The following is a 19,717-nucleotide window of genomic DNA, read 5'->3' as shown; positions in this document are numbered from 1 at the left end:
TAAAACTCAAACCACAGAGTAACCCAGAGGGAGCACTGCCATTTAATTTATGGTTGCGTTACGCGGTACATCGTGGTACATCCCCCCTTCAGAAAAACCATAGCATGAGGTGCAAGATCTCAGCAATCTTAGTTCACTGGATTTTCAAAGGCGTTACGTTTTTCAATGACAGTTTGCCTTGTCAGAAATTCAAAACATTACTCAATTTGTTGGACTTCATCATTTTAAAAATGTTTTCGAACTGTAATCTGTTTCTTTTCCAACCAATATCGAATAAGGTATTTTGAGACCAAACTGAAGAAGGACGTGTTTCCGAGCCGCTTCAGGCAGGGCATGTAATGTTCTCAACGTCTTGTTAAATCGAAAAAACAACAGCAAAATGAGATGCAGATAGGAAATTCGGATCATACAGTTTTGCATGTCACCAGTGGTAAATTCCGAGTTGGTGTTGGCTTACTTTTAATGACCAGAATGGTTGATTAAGCCAGAGCCGGTGTCGGAATCGGAGAGGTGTCGTGATGTGGGATTTTTACCCAAGGTACATCAGAACACTACTTTGAAAACTGACTTTTCCCGAAGCCCCGGTGGCGGGAGTTTGCTCTCACGGTTCTTTAGGACATTACCTGGCAATCCGGATTCTTTCACTGCGCAAGTAGACACTTTTTTAAAACATTTCGACAAAGTGGCTGTTCGATAGGCCATAGCAAGACTGAGATAAAGGCTCAAAGATCTTCGAGGGTTGGGGATAGGAGCCAACAACCATTCAGGGACTGATCTGATCAGTTAGTCTCCACAGGAATGCAGTGACTAACGGTCACGATGACCACGGGGCGACATATTTTAATTCGTTTAGTGTAACTTGTATCATTTAGACTTTTGTCTAAGTGCGGTAAAGTTGTTATCACTTCTCTCTGTTGTTATCGTGTATTTGTGTTAAATTAAACCGCGAGTGATTCGTTTCGTTACGCGATGACCGGGACCAGGAAAGAAGAGGCCTAAAGGCAACTTCTTTCAGCAGCACAGCATCACTGCTCACCGGCCTAGAACTCAGCACAACTCCAAGGCAAGTAAACTCCCCCTCCCCTCTCCCTTCCCATGGCGTGTTGCATGTGGACCTCCAAGTTATCGTATAAGAGGTCCCAGGTCCGGAATCCGAAAGTGGCACAAGTGACAAGGGAAAATTTACGGGTCCCGCAGACAAATTCGACTTGTGCAAAACAAAACAAAATTTGACAGGTGATATATTTTTGATAACCGGCTACTAGAAAGAATTCAAAAACATTTGCTCAAAAACCATAACGCCTGAAAAAACATAACGCCTGCTACCGTTACGAAAATCCAACAACAACAACCGTAACGCAGCCACAAAATTCGATGGCTTTTGTTCGGACTGCGCGCTCTGGATTACTCTGTGCTCAAACCCAATTCAACTAAGATTGATGACATGGAAGAACTTCCAAAAAATATGGTATTTTGTATATTTTTTTGAGAAATTCTACTTTACCAAAAATACAAATTCTGAGTGAAAGCATTGAAAATTTAAAATGATTTGTTAGGATAAGAATTTATTTCAAAAATGATAATGATAACGATAGATAATCATTATCGTTTCGATGATGACGATAAATCTATCGATATCAAATCTCTATAATTGAATCGTCTACAACCTCGTTTTTCATCTGAAAAAGTAATGACCAAGCTTAACTATCTGTTGAAGCATTTATATTTGAAGAGATCAGTAAATCAGATCGAAATAAATCTGGAAGTAAACTAAACATGAAAAATGAGATTTTCTCTACATCGCCAAATAAATTTAAGAAATTATATCAAAATTTTCAAATGACTCGTTTACAAATTTGATTTTTCATCATAAAAGAACTCAAAAATAGTTTCCCATGTCTTTAAAAAACTCTAGATTTTTTTTTTGAAAAATTGACAACACTGCCAAATAAATTTTGACCAAGGTCATATTTAAAAAATTCTCATTTTTTGTCATCTAAAACATTTCATAATATAAGATTTTTGAAAAAATGTTTGATTTGCGCAATCCACTTTTTGTGAGAAAAGTCGAATTTAAAAAAAAGTATGTAATGTTTTTCAATAATTTTTAAAAGATGTCATAAACAATACTTACAGTTAACTCTGTCAAAGACAGCAAATCGTTCAGTTAATCTGGTTTCAAGATACTAATTGAATTCAAATTTGTATGATCGATCACATGTTGCAAAATGACTTCATTGGTCATACAAAAAAAAGTACTTGCAATGTATCATCCAATTCAAAAGAATCAAAAAAATAAAATAATTGTTCGAAGTCTTACAAAATTACTCATCACTACTATTACACAAACAAATATAAAATTAACAAATTATGAAAATCACTCATATAAAGCAACTTATAGATGTAATTTAAAAAAAAAAAATACATCATCTTCCCACTGCCAATTCAGCGATTTCCGCAGAACCTGCTATGATCAGTGGACAATTTATTTCTGAGATTCATAATTGTGTTGAAATAGCCCTCGGAGGATGTCCCCCGACGGTGCTGCATAAATTACGTGTACTCGCGCTCGCAAACTGGCAGAATAAATTTGCTCAATCTCAACTTTCCTTCCTTCCCTTCCGTCCTTCCAGGTCGCCCCCAACATCTTCGTGTTCATCCGATCCCCGGTCAACATCATCGACCTGGCCGCGACGCTCAGCTTCTACACCGACGTGTGCCAGCGGATGGGCGAGCAGACGGGCCTGCTCGAGGCGTTCTCCATCGTCCGGATATTGCGCCTGTTCAAGCTGACGCGCCACTCGCCCGGCCTCCGGATTCTGATCCACACGTTCAAGGCTTCGGCCCGGGAGCTCACGCTGCTGGTGTTTTTTCTCGTCCTGGGCATCGTCGTCTTCGCCAGTCTCGTGTACTACGCCGAGAAGCTGCAGGTAAGAGTCTTAAGGGCAGGAAGTGTGACAAATTGTTTCGTGTCAACAAGGATTTTTTCGGTGGGGTCTCAGACAAGCTTCGGAGTACAGCCCGAAAAAAGGGTGAACGAAAAAAAAAACGGAAATCACGTGCTCCCACGAAGGACATAAATCACTTGGAGGATGCTCCACCCGAAATTCAATGTCTTGTAGACACGGAAAGATCTATCAATCAAGCTCAACTCGGGAAGAGGAGACGTTGTTGTTTATTGTTGGGAATTGAAATGTGTCATGTAAGTGCAATTGCGTGAAGCCGACAGCTTACAAGGTTAAAAACATGTTAATTCAGTTAATTGTGATTTAAAAATGAAAAAAAATCTGTTTATGTTAAACTTTCAATTTGAGCAATTAGATCCAAAAAATCTGTTGAAAATGCAAACTATTTTCTTCCTTAATTGGTCGAAATTTTTTTTGTTAAACAAATTTAAAAACATTTCCTTTGTAATGTTAAACTATGCACTATGGATTATTTTTAAATTTTGAACCCCTTTTTCCTAGCATAATCCATGCATCCACTAATTTTGTGGGAAACATTTACAAAACATTTTTTTTCTGTTTTAAACATTAAATCCATTTTACATGCGATTGTATTTCTTTTGAATTCAAAATTATTTAAAAAAATATGTTTCAATGTTCAAAAAATAACCTGAATGTAAAATGTAAGTTATTTGTTATAAATATCGATTCAGATTGGCATTTAACGGTTTTTTTCAGACATTTTTTTAAACAAAAAAAGATGATAACTATAATTACACATAAAGCAACCACAAAAAAACTTTTTGCCGATTTTCGGTGGAACAGGAATACAAAATTGAAAATAGGATGGAACTCGTTTGGTTGAATATTGGCCATAACCTGAAAATTGGCCGATGTTCTCAGGAGAGTTCCGACGGTGTAATTTACAAATCTGACCAATCTGTACAAGTTTGAGCATGGAAACCCATGGAAACCCAGGTTGTTATTGTAACAAATCAATGAAAAAATTTTATTTATAATTTAAAAAGATTTAAAGTACTTTTACCTATTGGCCATGTGTAGTATAACCACTTGCATCTTTTCAAAATTGGCTTTTTCCTACATATTTAATATTATTATTTTTTTACTCAATGCCACTAAAAATCGCCCCCATTTTTAAAGCCGGGGAGAAAATTAATCGATTTTTTCTGTTTAAAAAAATTGCAAAATTTTCTGCATCTTTCCATAACTCAAATTTGAACTACTAGTCTGCCCTTTTGAAATATTATTCATGATAATAAATGAAATAAAAAGAGCACAAAAATATAAAATATAGAAAAAAAAAACAAAAAAAATCCATCTCAAAATGCCTTTACAGCCCAGACTTGATTATACATAGGCATTGCACATTGGTCCAGATCGCAAAATAAAGTGGAAATTAATTTTCCGAAAAAATTGAAGTTTTGGAGCTTGAGCGTCTTCGAAAGAGTTGTTGCAAATGCAAAGGGGCAACTTTTTATATGATTTTAAATGAGGGTGATTCATGATTAGGGTGATTTTTTTGGTTATAACTTTTCAGGAATATTTTTGGGATTTTTTATGTCTTCCAAAAAGCACCAAAATTTAATCTCGCAATCTACGCTTTCTGCAACCAAAATTACAGAAAGCATTTGAACAAACCGTGAAAATCAGTTTCAAGTCAGGGTAAACTTTAAGAGCGAGTTAAAAGTGATATTCGGCGCACTTTCAAAGCTCTAAAAAATAAACATTTTCGTTTCTTGAAAAGTCAATTTAGACTAAAGGTTCAAAAATTGGAACCATTTAAAGGTAAAAAAGAGATGAAATTTTAAAACATAAATATCTCGAAAAGGCTGAAGCTAAATTTTAAGCACCGGCTTGCATTTAAACGGTTAGAAAAATCTCAGGGTTGTTTTTCCTTAAACACGAAATATATTTATTTGAAAATGTCTAATTTTCAAGAGAAAAGTGTACGAGACCCCACTTAAAAAATTTGAAAATTGTTCAACTATTTGCTTTTCCTTGGAATTTTGCCCACTGAATCGGAATCAGCTCCAGAATTGAGCCAAAGTGTCGAAATATCGATTTTTAGTCATATTTTGGGTTGATATCGAAATTTTAATGCATTCGAGGAGTTCACTTCAGATAATCAAATCTTCACAAAAAAATATAGAATCACAAAAAAAATATATCAAAATTCTATAACGTCATTTTAGATTTTAAAAAAATCTGAAATTCGTCAGCTTAAAAAAAAGTCATGAGTCTTTTTAATCAAATTTTTGATATCTAAAAAGAAACGGATTAATGAAAATGGTTTTGGGAATACTTTTTTTAAATGACAATAAATGAAATATTGAATCGCAAAAAAGCTTCTTTTGACAAGAGGAATGAAACATTGAATTTATATTATTAAAATCCAAAAAAATCTTTGTAATGATTAAAAAAGATTGTGGAAAAAAATATTTTAGTGAAATTTTCTTCAGTTTCTGTTGAATTGTTAGAGCGTCCAATTTCCCGAGGTTACAAATTTCCCGGGAAACGGGAAATTTTCAACAACAAAAAAATATTTAAATATATTGAAAATTGTTTCTGAACTTGTTTCTGATAAATATTATACAAAAAAATGTAAAGGACAGCGACTTAAACGGTTAAAATAAGTGTGGAGATCAATTTACTGCTTGTTTCATGTAAAAAATCATACAGCTACAAGAAAATGAATATTTTTTTTTCAAAATGGGGAGAATTTTTTATCAAGTGAGTAAAATGAATCCATACTCAAAAATCTCAATTCTTTTTAATTTGCTTGAGAGAGTGTAGTTTGACCCATACATTTGAAATGAAAAAAAAAACATGCAGAAATTATGTTTTTCATGACAAATATCTTTTTTTAAAACAAGTCATACTGGTTTCAGCCCAATTGCTTCAGAAATTAATATCATCAGAAATAAATGTTGATATCAAAATTTGTGATAATATGATATGTACCGATTTGAACTAAACAATGACTATCATTAAACAAAATAAAATAAATAAGTTTTTTCATTATTTTTTTTTTTTTTAGAGCATTTTCAAAATACTGGTATTAAAAAATTAAAAAATTGTATGCTTCCACTTGAATTTCGGGAATTTTTTTTTTCGGAAAATCCTTGGAATTCCCGGGGTGGGAAATTGAACGCTCTACACATTGTACATATTATTTTAGGTAAAATTATACAAAAATGAGAGAACTATCATATTTTCCTTTTTCTACCATAAAATTTTATTTAACTGTGTATTCTCAGGCGTAAAAGATGCCCTTTTGAGTATAATTAAAATTGCTGCTGAATTTGTGCAAAAAGATTAGATTTTTGAATTTATTAGTTTCTGAGAATTTTTAATCAATTTTATTGAAAAGTTCATCGACTTGAACGTCATAAAATAAAAATTAATAAAAGGTAAATTTATTATCAAGGTCTATCTAATCTTACAAAAATTACATAAAATTCAAGTCAAAAACATATATTTACTTTCACGGTAAAACAGCATCTTAAAACATCACAACACTCGTTTATAATTTCCTAAAAGCCATCTTATCTCACAACAGGAGGCCTGTCCTTCTTGACAAAATGACCTTTCCCTCTCCTAAATAGCCGCGTGTTATGAGGTCACCATCTTTGAAAGTGCTTCTTTGTTTTCAAAGCTAGGAAAATCATGCCTGTGTTAAGTTCAAGGTTGACCTTTTTATGCGCTTTAGGAGTCATAAACTTTGCTTGACATTGCGAGGAGTTTTTTTTCCGGCACTGGACTTTAACCTGCAAGTGAGTCATTAATCATAAAAGTTTTGTTAGTGCTCAAACCATATTTTTTTGCATAATTGATTTTGGAACTCAATATCCCTCTCTGGTTGCTGGCTTCCTTGCATTTAAAGGGCTCAGTTTAAATGACAAGCCAAGTCCGCGATCAAAGTGATAAACAAAATTAATTTAAATTTCGTGCCAGATTAGGCATCCAGCATCAGCCTTAAGCAAGCCAAAAATCTGCCAGTTACAGATGGCACACACCCAGTAGAGGGGGATGGTTATAAAAAAAGCTCAACCCTTTGAAACCCTAACTAAACATTAGTGAAATACGACGCAGCGTGCCATTTTGATGGGGAAGGAGCCCCTCTCCGGAGGTCGGACTTTTGATCAAATTATTCATCGTCCGATCCGTAATTCACAATTTGTGACACTGGCCCCGATTTGGGCAAGCTCGAGTAGGCACAAAAACACCCAATTTAGAGCGGAGGAAAATGAGGCGAAAGTTTGGTGCAAAATTTTCCACCCGATTTTCATACCTTTTTCAGGAACTCTGAAAATGTTTTCCACAAAAGGGAAAACAAAGGCTCGTTACCAATTCTGATTTTACTTCACCTTCGGTGGGGTGCCATTTTTGGGTGAAGTTGAATTTTCGCTTTTGTCCATAATTTACCTCATCCTACTCCAGAGCCGATGGAAGGCTAGCGCGAAGTTTTGAAAGCAGGTCTATTAATTTTAATGATTCGAGTTAAATTTGCTTTGATTTCCGACGCGGCAAAGGTGGGATGCATTCAATTAGAACGAAATAACAAAGCGAACAGTAAAATGGATGCAAATTATCTAATTAGTATGCTGAATTGAGTCCTCGTAGATAATTTCTGATTTATTGCTTGAACGAGTTAGAAAAGCAAATTAGATTATAGAATGTGGATGAAACATTTCAAGCTTTCATTTGGAAAATTCAAAATTTGATAACCTTCATACTCCTTTACAAAAAGATCAATAACCCGACATTTTCTACTCCGTAAAAACACGACAACTCAATCAAAGAACAGCATCCTGCCCTCACTTGTCAGCGCCGGGAAATTACCTCTCAATCATTTCAAGATTGATTACCTGCCTCGCAGCCCGTAAGTTTTGATCCAGATTGTGTCTTCCGGGTTGTAGCTCCCGGTTGATCGGTCAGACGGACGGACATCCATCACAACATCGAAACACACCTCCAAAATTTGGCCTCGATTTCGGGCACAAGCCGTCGTCATTAATCATCTTGTAAATACTCATGTGAGAAGATTTGGATGTGTTAAAATCTGAACAAAACATTTTTTTAAGTTACTAAAAAAACTTTATAGCAATCCAAAACAATCCCAAACAATCAAAACAATCCCAAACAATCAAAACAATCAAAACAATCAAAACAATCAAAACAATCAAAACAATCAAAACAATCAAAACAATCAAAACAATCAAAACAATCAAAACAATCAAAACAATCAAAACAATCAAAACAATCAAAACAATCAAAACAATCAAAACAATCAAAACAATCAAAACAATCAAAACAATCAAAACAATCAAAACAATCAAAACAATCAAAACAATCAAAACAATCAAAACAATCAAAACAATCAAAACAATCAAAACAATTTAAGACAATTTAAGAAAATTTAAGACAATTTAAGACAATTTAAGACAATTCAAGACAATTTGAAACATTTTAAGACAATTTAGGACAATTTAAGACAAGTTAAGACAATTTCAGACAATTAAAAAAAAATAAGATAATTTAGGACAATTTAAAACAATTTAAGACAATTTAAGACAAATTGAGACAATTAAAGACAATTTATGACAATTTAAGACAATTTAATACAATTTAAGACAATTTAAAAAAAAATAAGATAATTTGGGACAATTCAAGAAAATTTAAGACAATTTAAGACAATTTATGACAATTTAAGACAATTTAAGACAAATTGAGACAATTTAAGACAATTTAAGACAATTTAATACCATTTAAGACAATTTGAGACAATTTCAGACAATTTAAGACAATTTAAGACGACTTCAGACAATTTGAAACAATTTAAGACAATTTCAGACAATTAAAAAAATAAGATAATTTAGGACATTTTAAGAAAATTTACGACAATTTAAGACAATTTAAGACAAATTGAGACAATTTAAGACAATTTAATACAATTTTAAAAAAATTAAGATAATTTGAGAAATATTTAGACAATTTTAGACAATTTAAGACAATTCTAGACAATTTTAGACAATTTTAGACAATTTAGAAATATTTAGGACAATTTATGACAATTTTAGACATTTTCAGACAACTTAAGACAATTTAAGACAATTTAAGACAATTTAAGACAATTTAAGACAATTTAAGACAATTTAAGACAATTTAAGACAATTTAAGACAATTTAAGACAATTTAAGACAATTTAAGACAATTTAAGACAATTTAAGTCAATTTAAGACAATTTAAGACAATTTAAGACAATTTAAGTCAATTTAAGACAATTTAAGACAATTTAAGACAATTTAAGACAATTTAAGACAATTTAAGACAATTTAAGACAATTTAAGACAATTTAAGACAATTTAAGACAATTTAAGACAATTTAAGACATTTTAAGACAATTAAAGACAATTTAAGATAATTTAAGACAATTTTAAGACAATTTAAGACATTTTAAGACAATTTAATACGATTTCAGACAATTTAAGACAATTTGAGACAATTTCAGACAACTTTAGACAACTGAAGACGATTTAAGACAATTAAAGACAATCTAAAAAAATTTAAGTCAATTGACAATTTAAGACATTTAAAGACAATTTAAGACATTTTTAGACAGTTTAAGACAATTTAAGACAGTTTAAGGCAATTCAAGATTTATGGTCCAATTTCCAAGAAGTCCAGGCTCCATTACGTAACAACCAGCACTTTCTCGATTGACGCCGAGCTTATCGTTTTTTCCTCTTCTTCTCTTCCCATCGCCACCGCCACCACCAGGACAATCCGGACAACCAGTTCAAGAGTATCCCGTTGGGGCTGTGGTGGGCCATCGTCACGATGACCACCGTCGGGTACGGCGACATGGCCCCCAAGACGTACGTCGGCATGTTCGTGGGGGCGCTGTGCGCCCTGGCCGGCGTGCTGACCATCGCCCTGCCCGTGCCCGTCATCGTCAGCAACTTCTCCATGTTCTACTCGCATACGCAGGTAAGTTCGGTTTTTGCATTTTGGTGGGAGCTTGAATTGTGAAAAGAGTCCTCAATAGGTCAAGTTGTACGAATTTAAGAGTGGAGTCCAACATCACAAGTGACATCATCTTCACGTTTCAAATCCTCATCACGTAATCATCCGTACTGAGATGACAATCGGAGGGTTCTTCATGGGGAAAAAGTTTCCTTTACTGTTCACACATTCTGGGAAATTACATTGTTAGGTACATCTGCATTCTGCAGCAGCGGGACACACATTCACGTTCGCGTTGAAAGTTGAGGAAAGTGGATTGACATGTTGTAACAATGGGAAGCAAGTTTTCCGGATCCTTTGTTCGATGATTGTCGTCGTTGAGAAGTTTTTCAGGGTTAGAAACTAAAGCTCGGTTGCATTCCACGGAATGTGAGAAAAGTTAAAACAGTTGAAGACAGTTGAAGACAGTTGAAGACAGTTGAAGACAATTGAAGACAATTGAAGGCAATTGAAGACAATTGAAGACAATTGAAGACAATTGATGACAATTGAAGACAATTGATGACAATTGAAGACAATTGAAGACAATTGAAGACAATTGAAATCAATTGAAGACAGTTGAAGACAATTGAAACCAATTGAAGACAATTGAAGAAAGTTGAAGATAATTGAAAACAAATATAAAAAGTTATTTGAGATCGATTGAGAAAAGAAGAAATCAATTATAGTCGAAAAACTGAAGACAATTCAAGACAGCAACAGAAATAAGAAAATGCTCTTCTTAAATCTCGTGATCCTCTTTTGCTGCAAAATTTCCAAAACAGAAAGCTCCACCAATAAACCCGCAGTCAAACTGCCAATTCAATTGCCACTGAATTTTACATCACATTTCCCACTTCGACAGCTCGTGACTTGTGACATTCAACGCGACATTCTCACTTCAGAGTGCCCCCGCCGCCGCCCCCTCCAAGTCAAATAATTTTATTTTAATTTTTTATTGAATGAATCTGCGCGCGAGTATTCATAGCACACACAGTTCATTCAGCAGCTACTTTTGCTCGAGTCACCCCAAGAAAAGCAATTTATTTCCATCTCACTTTGTTCGCTCCGAAAACGAGCAGGATTTCGCTTTTATCTGTGCGAAACAAATAAAATCGTCCAATTTTGGCAGCTTTTGCCACGGTGTGTGTGTGGCATTTGAAAAATTCATACCGGCGAAACCCAGAAGTGACTCGAGCTGAGATTTGCTGTTTTCCGTACGATACTCTGAAGCCGCACCCTGGCGACGTGGGTCTCGCAACGATAATGTGATTATACAATTTTAAAAGCATAGATCTCGGCGCAACAAGGAAGGTTTTGCTTTGTTACAAGGAGTGGAGCACGATTGGATTGAAGTGCATTTTATTCACCTTCGTGGGGTTGAACAAGAAAATTGTCTTCAATTGTCTTGGATTGTCTTAAATTGTCATCAATTGTCTTCATCTTTATTCAACTGGCTACAACTGTCTTCGACTTTCTTCAACTGTCTTCAACTGTCTTAATTGTCTCAATTGTCTTAAATGTTTTCAGTTGTCTTAAATTTTCTGAATTGTCCTCAACTGTCCTTAATTGTCTTCAATTATCTTAAGTTATCTTCAATTGTCTTCAACGGTTTTCAATTGTCTTCAACGGTTTTCAATTGTCTTCAATTGTCTTCAATTGTCTTCAATTGTCTTCAATTGTCTTCAATTGTCTTCAATTGTCTTCAATTGTCTTCAATTGTCTTCAATTGTCTTCAATTGTCTTCAATTGTCTTCAATTGTCTTCAATTGTCATCAATTGTCTTCAATTGTCTTCAATTGTCTTCAATTGTCTTCAATTGTCTTTAATTGTCTTTAATTGTCTTCAATTGTCTTCAATTGTCTTCAATTGTCTTCAATTGTCTTCAATTGTCCTCAGTTGTCTTTAATTGTCTTCAATTGTCTTCAATTGTCTTCAATTTTATTCAATTGTCTTCAATTGTCTTCAATTGTCTTCAATTGACTTCAATTGTCTTCCATTATCTTCAACTGTCTTCAATTGTTGGAATTTTCTTAATTGTCTTTAATGCCTTATATTGTCTTAAATTGTCTAAATTGTCTTCAATTGTCTCGGCTGTCTTCAATTGTCTCCAATTTTCTTCAATTGTCTTTAATTGTCTCCAATTGTCTTCAATTGTCTTCAATTTTCCTCGGTTGTCTTCGGTTGTCTTCGGTTGTCTTCAATTGTCTTCAATTGTCTTCAAATGTCTTCAATTGTCTTCAATTGTCTTCAATTGTCTTCAATTATCTTCAATTGTCTTTAATTGTCTTCAAATGTCTTCCATTGTCTTCAAATGTCTTCAAATGTCTTCAATTGTCTTCAACTGTCTGAAATTGCGTTAAATTGAGTCAAAATCATTTCATATTTGCATTTCTTATTATTTTTTTTTTTTTGGTTTGGGTAATTCTTCGCCAACTCACACAGCAGTTGCCCCGACCCCTCTTCGATTTGCGTGAAACTTTGTCCTATGGGGTTACTTTTGTCCCTGATCACGAATCCGAGGTCCGTTTTTTGATATCTCGTGACGGAGGGGCGGTACGACCCCTTCCATTTTTTAACATGCGAAAAAAGAGGTGTTTTTCAATAATTTGCAGCCTGGAACGTTGATGAGATAGAAATTTGGTGTCAAAGGGACTTTTATGTTAAATTAGACGCCCGATTTGATGGCGTACTCAGAATTCCAAAAAACGTTTTTTTCATCGAAAAAAAAAAAACACTGAAAAAGTTTTAAAAATTCTCCCATTTTCCGTTACTCGACTGTAAAAATTTTTGGAACATGTCATTTTATGGGAAATTTAGTGTACTTTTCGAATCTACATTGACCCAGAAGGGTCACTTTTTCATTTAGAACAAAATTTTTCATTCTAAAATTTCATGTTTTTTCTAACTATGCAGGGTTATTTTTTAGAGTGTAACAATGTTCTACAAAGTTGTAGAGCAGACAATTACAAAATTTTGATATATAGACATAAGGGGTTTGCTTATAAACATCACGAGTTATCGCGATTTTACGAAAAAAAGTTTTGAAAAAGTTACTTTCTGCGTTTCTCTTTGTTTCGTCGTCCGTGTCTGTCCCGTTTGACCATGAACGGCCATGATCGATGACGACCAACTTTTTCAAAACTTTTTTTCGTAAAATCGTGATAACTCGAGATGTTTATAAGCAAACCCCTTATGTCTATGCATATTTTTTTGTAATTGTCTGCTCTACAACTTTGTAGAACATTGTTACACTCTAAAAAATAACCCTGCAAAGTTAGAAAAAACATGAAATTTTAAAATGAAAAAATTTTGTTCTAAATGAAAAAATTACCCCTTTTCAAACTTTTTCAGATGATTTTTCGATGAAAAATACGTTTTTTCGAAATTCTGAGTACGCCATCGAATCGAACGTCTAATTTTACATAAAAGTCCCTTTGACACCAAATTTCTATTTCATCACCGTTTCAGGCTGCAAATTATTGAAAAACACCTCTTTTTTCGCATGCTCAAAAATGGAAGGGGTCGTACCGCCCCTCCGTCACGAGATATCAAAAAACGGACCTCGGATTCGTGATCAGGGACAAAAGTAACCCCATAGGACAAAGTTTCACGCAAATCGAAGAGGGGTCGGGGCAACTTTTCCCGAATTCGTGTGAGTTGGTAGAGAATTACCCGTTTATATAGTTTTTATTTACATGAAATCGAATAAATTTTCAAAAAAATGAGTCCTTTTCAGAAAAAAGCGCTCCACGCCGGTGCTGATGTGATGACTTGTGGAACCAGCTGCAAATCACACGTGTGCATCAGACATTATGCGATTTCCTTCCGCACCTTCTCGAGGGAGCAGTGTAGAAGTGCTGTTTCGTAAGCTTGATTTTTTCTTGCTCCGCAGAAGCGGTGAAACCCCATAAATCTGCCGGGAAAAATAGAAGCAGAACATGCGCTCGCACTCGGTTCGATTCGAATCTTGTTAGATATTCATTAAGTAATGAATTTCTGATTTGCTTTCACGTGGGGTGCGAGCTTTTTTGTGCCAGATTGCGCGGGAAAGTGAACTCGTTTGGGAAAATTACCTATCCGAGTGTAATTTTTGGTATAAATTTCCATAAATCAATTCAATGTGGATAATCTGTATCAAGTTTAGATATTTTTCCAGGAAACTTCTTCTAGCCTTTGTTACGTAGTTGAGTTATGCTTTCTTCAAATTAAATCATAAATTCTGAAATAATTTCAACAACAAAGCTAATCCCATTTTCTCTTGCATCATCTCTTATTCAACAGAAGGATGCACTTTGAATATATGCGAAGCATATTGCATCTTCAGAATCCCACCCCAAAAGAGGGCTGGAAAAGTACATTTCCCACCCATCAATTACTTCCCCCCTCCTCTCAGGGCGCCCCCAGTCTTTCCACACCTAATTCGTTTCGCTTTGTTATTGTTGTTTGTGAAAATTGCTCGTTGCGTTTGCTCGCAAAAAAGCCCTCTCACCTTTCACCGGCGGGCATTGTTGGAGCACACATTTTTTTCCGGGCAGGGGAAGCCTAATGTGGGGTGCTACCAACTTTGTTGTGGAGGGAGAAGCATTTTTCACGCTGGGCTGTAATTGTGTTTTTCCTGCCTTTTATGTGAGAGACTGAAAAAGACCAAACATCTTGGTTGAGGAAACTTTCGAGGATTTTCCGTGTGTGTACGCATTCGCAGCCCTCTGCCTTTTGGCGAAAAGTGAGCTGTTTGCCGACCTGCATGAAGCTGTATGTTGGTACTGTGCTGTTGTTTTTTATGTGGTATTTGGTTTTACCGGGAAGGTCTGGGCATAGATGAAATTACTGCGGAACACTTTTATTCGGAAAATGTGTCGCAGAGCAATCCGCAGATTTTGAGAAGAAAATTTCAATCAAGATTAAAGTGCTTAAGTTGGATGTTCAATCAATTTTGCTTGTTATTTTTCTCCCACTCAAAACATCACGCTGACCTTTCTAGTACTTATCCCTCAATGTTTTCCTCACCGACATGATCGTAGACCCATTTTACTACACTTTAGCGTGGGTGAGCTGCACCCTTAACATTTGAACTTTTCCCAGCTTTCATTTAACCGTACTCCACAAGACGACCTTTCACGGCTTCAACCAATCTTGTAAACTGAATTCCACGCTCCTCGAGGCGTGAATTACCCGCCGACATTCTTTTAGCAGGATTCCACAATTAAGATGCACCATCCTTTCGCGAGCTTGCGCGCTTGTGGCCAACTATCCTTTCTGTATTCTCAAGTATTAAACATTCCGCTCCTGAACAGTGACTGTGTACCTCAACGAAGAAGCAAACCTTGTACAACTCAGTTCATTATCCAAACCGGTTCCACCTCTGGCGGCAGAAATGGCTGAAGTACCTTGCTTGCTTTCGTGGGCTCTAATTTATGCCGTAACAGTTAATGAATGGAAACGACACCAAGCCCTGGCCTGCCCACGGTGGAACACAACCAACTGACTGACTGCTGCTGGTCTTTTTTAGTCGTTTTTGTTTGAGGAAAATGTTAGTGGAGGCTTTTTTTCCAGTAGCGACTGGAAATGCCGATTATCTTGTTTTCAAAATAATGGTATAATATTCAAAAAAAATAGCAAAGTAATATGAAATTTATTGGTAAAATTCAACACTGAGTTCACTAGGACGCTGTTAATATTTTTCAATATTTATGTCGCTTTTTGTTCAAAGTTGTCTTAAATAATTAGATGGCTAAACAATTCAACGAGCTCAGAAGTTCAAACAAAAGGACCTACATCACAATGTATCTTCCTGTGAAGATTTTCTTTATATTTGTTTGAATTTATTTTAAAATGTTTTTAATCGAATAAAACTAAATACTAAACTAAATATTGGAAAAAAATTCGTAAAAATCTAACAACTCAGTCCAATTAAGATCTAGTGTCAACAATTATTGACAGAGTTGCCAGATCATCGATCTTTAGGACTCATTTGGATAACCAATCCAATGAAAGGTTGAATGATGTCTCTGGCGCATTTCTCGTACAGATAAGTGAAATCCGACTTCAAAAAAGTAAAAAAAAAAAAATAACAATCAAGTCTGTATAACCTGAGCCAGTGTTGCAAGATCTTCAAACTTTTAAAATCATTTGGGAGGTCTTTCGATGTCTTACCAATCGATTCATAACATGATAATTTTTTATGTGATTTAAAAAAAAACAAATTTTAGATTTCAAGCCCAACATTCAATAATTTCCAGCAAAAAGTATCAAGAAATACTTATACTAGAGGTGGGCAGGATCTTTTAGACGGCTCTTTCGCTCTTTTTAAAAAAAAATAAATATATGACGGTTTGAATGGCACCAATACTTAAATCTTGGATTTTTCAGATTTTTTTTTTTCTTAATTTTGGAAATTGTGTTTATTTTTGCTTAAATTGAACATATGCTGGTATTTGGAGAAAATATTCTTGGAATTATTTTCTACTTTCTGATGAAATCTTATATGTCGATAAATCCTAAAGTTTAATCGGGCAAGAGGAATTAATTTTTTGTCATATTTTGGTTAAATTTTCGATGTTAGACATTTTAAAATGCTCAAATTTATAATCGAGTAATACTCCATTTACGGTTGAATGTACAATGGAATTTCAGTTATTTTGTTTGAAAAATTATTTATTTTTAGAAATTCAAAACTAGGAAGCTGATAAATACGAGTTTGAAAAGTTTTAAATGATGTTCAAATATGGGCTTCAATGCTATTTTGAGTCTTTCAATATATATGAATAAGAAATTTGAGATAGACCGCCAACAACGAAATATGACGATTAAGTTCTCGAAGTTTCAACAAGAACCGCGACTCTTTTTTCTGTGAGCCATGATTCGTTCGCTCTTTTCAAAGAACCGGCTCTTTGAGCGACTCGCTTTTTTGCCAACCTCTCCTTTATACATTATTACATTTGTTCTACTTCCGAAAATTTACAAAATATCATGCATGTTATGGGGATTTGTCCACGAGGGGAGGGGGTTGAGATTCCTAAAAAAGTGACCAAGTAGTTTGTGGATGGTCCCTAACATTAGTTGAAGAAATATGCCACTGAATCCACTTTATTCATTGTTTGGCTCTTTTAAAAAATTTATCTTGATTTATTTTTTTCAAAACATTTTTTTCGAAACGATCGGAAAATTTCACGAATGTTTCATGTTTTAACATTGAAAATCGGACGATAAGTTGCGGAGATATCGACATTAGAAAATGGTGGGTTGTTTGGGTGAAACTAAAAAAACTTCAATTTTCATGTTTCTTTTTCTTTAAGCCGCTGTATCTTAGCAACCAGAGGTCCAATCTTCAATGTCTCTTAGGCAATTTTATAGGAAATTCTTAAAATTTAAAAAAAATATTTTTAGAAATTGTCACTCATGGTTACTATTTTAAAAAATCGAAAAACTGCAAATATTTCGCTGAAATCAAACTTTCGGTGGCTATATCTTAAAAACAGAGCCCTTTATAAAAAATCTGTAAAGTACTATTCGATTGGAAATTTAATCTTGCATAAAAAAAATATTGTCAAACTTGTTTTGGCATGAAGCTTTTTTTTCCAAAAATCACTATTTTTTCAAAAATTTATAACTCGGCTGCAGATTTTTTACCATGTTTCTCTATGGCTCAAAAATTGCGGATTTTTGTCCCCTAAAACATATCAAAAAACCTCGAAAATAAAAAAAATGTATTTTGGAAATTGAGTTTCAGTGAAAAAAAAGTTGATTTTTTTTTCTCAATAGTCCTCAACAATACCTACAACGTTGCCAAAGACACCAAACTGATCAGAAAATTCACTCAAAAGTTACAGCTGTTTGAATATTTTCGTACCATTTTTGTATGGACAGCAGCCAAAATTGTATAGAGACTTGTATGGGTGAACCAATGACACAAAATAGCTTCTTTGGTCATAGGGAAGATCCTCACAAAGTTTGAGCCAAATCAAAAAATACAAGTAAAATCCATTTCCGGTTTTGGTTCAGGCTCTATTTCACCTCTGGTGATATTTATTCGGGTTTTTATTTTTACTTTTCTGTGTAGGGTGCTCCAAAAATGGTTAATTTTTAGTAGATTTGACAAATACCACCTTTTTCAAAAAATCATAAGAACATTGTTAACATTCAATTTTGCTATCAAAACACTGACCTATAAAAAAAACTTCAAAAATGACTACGGTCCCCAGAAATGTGGAATGAGCAAACCGCACTAATTCTCTATACAATCTTTCGAGAAAAAGCTTTCAGCTAAGTCTAAATATTTTTGAAAAAATCAATTTGGAACTGTTTCTTGTAACCTTAAAGATCGCTCGAACAAGGAATTCGCAATTTTGATGGTCGGTGTAATCAAATGAGACAAACAAGAATTCAGGCTGTTTAGAAACTTTAATTTTTGAGACTTTTAATAAATTTATGTCCATTTTTGTTTGAATCTTTTTGTGCTACTTTTATTGCAAATTTGGAAATTGTGTATGCAATTTAAAATTTAGTTCTTTGTAATTTTTCTTCCCCCCTTCTCTTTCATTTAGATCCAAGCAAAGAAACTTAAACTTTGAGTTAAAATTTAAAACAGCCTATCGTGGTAGTCGACTTTTATACATTCAATATCCGCACAATTTCATGCCCATTTATCTGGTTTGCATATTTTTCCAGCCCGGAATCTCAATTCCGCTTATGACTAACATTGTTTTAAAACTTTTGTCGTCACAAAATTGTTACCCAAATTCTTTACTCGCCTTCACTTTCGATTGCTGGCGAAAATGCCTTCCCGCAAAAAAACCCTACCCCAAGGTGAAGTCATCTTCTTCCACCTATCCCTCCAGAAGACAGAAGACTCTAAATTTCTTGTCCCCAAGAAACACGTGTTTTTCACCATCAATCAAGCCGGAAAAAGGCGGGAAAAACTTTGTTTTCTTCTTTCACTTTTTCCCGAAACGAAACTTTCTGTGGTGACCACAGACAAGCAGGGAACTTTGTCTTTGGCCCACTGCACTTGGGACGTTCTTGCTTTTTTCTTTATTCTTGAAGGGGCTGTAAACTTTAACGTTCTACTTTTGATGCCGGCGATGTCTCTCCCTCATGTTTTGAGTGATTTATACGGCTGAGTTGATTCGTGGTTTAATTTTACGAGACTCGTGAAAAGTTGGTGATTTCGGAGCAGTGACAAAGAGTGGCAAAGTTTCAGGTAATAAAATGAACGAAAAAGCGTATTCTTAAGGGAAACACTCAATTGACTCTGAATTTGTAACAGTGCATGAGATAACTCTGAACTAACAATTTCAATAGCAAAATGCATTTTCATTAGGCTGCTACTGCAACCGTCTGTTAAGTTTGGGCTGAAGTTTCTCTTCTCTTCGCCACGATGGCACCCAGAGAACGGAAAATTTGCTTCTAATCCTGCAAAATCCTTAAAGCAGATTGGGAGCTCTCGTCTGCCCCCCAGGGAAAACTTTTTAAGGGTGAAAATTTGAAAGTTTTGTGCAAATCGTTTCTGGTTTTGAGTTGAACTGCCTGGGGAAAGGGATTGCAGATAACTTCTTCTTCGGCCAGGAAAAAGGACGAGTAATTGCAATCCTTGCTGGGGATGATTTTGGCAGAGACTGCTGGATGAGCTTTTTCAGAGGATTTATCGTCGTTTAGAAAGTTTGACAAACTTGAGAGAAGAGTGAGCTTGCATATTTGCTAATTGCACACTTTAAAAAACTTCCTGAAAGGATCATGTATGAAGC

General features: G+C 34.7%; 1 protein-coding gene across 2 annotated transcripts in view; it reads left to right on the top strand.

Annotated features, from left to right (window-relative positions):
- The window catches only part of LOC120417727 (potassium voltage-gated channel protein Shaw-like), a 203,128-nt gene that overhangs the window by 167,934 nt on the left and 15,477 nt on the right, over positions 1 to 19,717 (top strand). For both annotated transcript variants that reach the window (XM_039579880.2, XM_039579881.2), the window contains 2 exons: positions 2,634 to 2,930; positions 9,747 to 9,956. In XM_039579880.2, the coding sequence (XP_039435814.1) occupies positions 2,634 to 2,930; positions 9,747 to 9,956 (507 nt within the window). The remainder of the gene's footprint in view (positions 1 to 2,633; positions 2,931 to 9,746; positions 9,957 to 19,717) is intronic.

The sequence above is a fragment of the Culex pipiens genome, chromosome 2 (genome assembly GCF_016801865.2).
Source record: "Culex pipiens pallens isolate TS chromosome 2, TS_CPP_V2, whole genome shotgun sequence".
Classification (NCBI taxonomy): Eukaryota; Metazoa; Arthropoda; class Insecta; order Diptera; family Culicidae; genus Culex; species Culex pipiens.
Note: the sequence above shows the minus strand (reverse complement) of the source record. Positions and strands in the feature narration are given on the sequence as shown.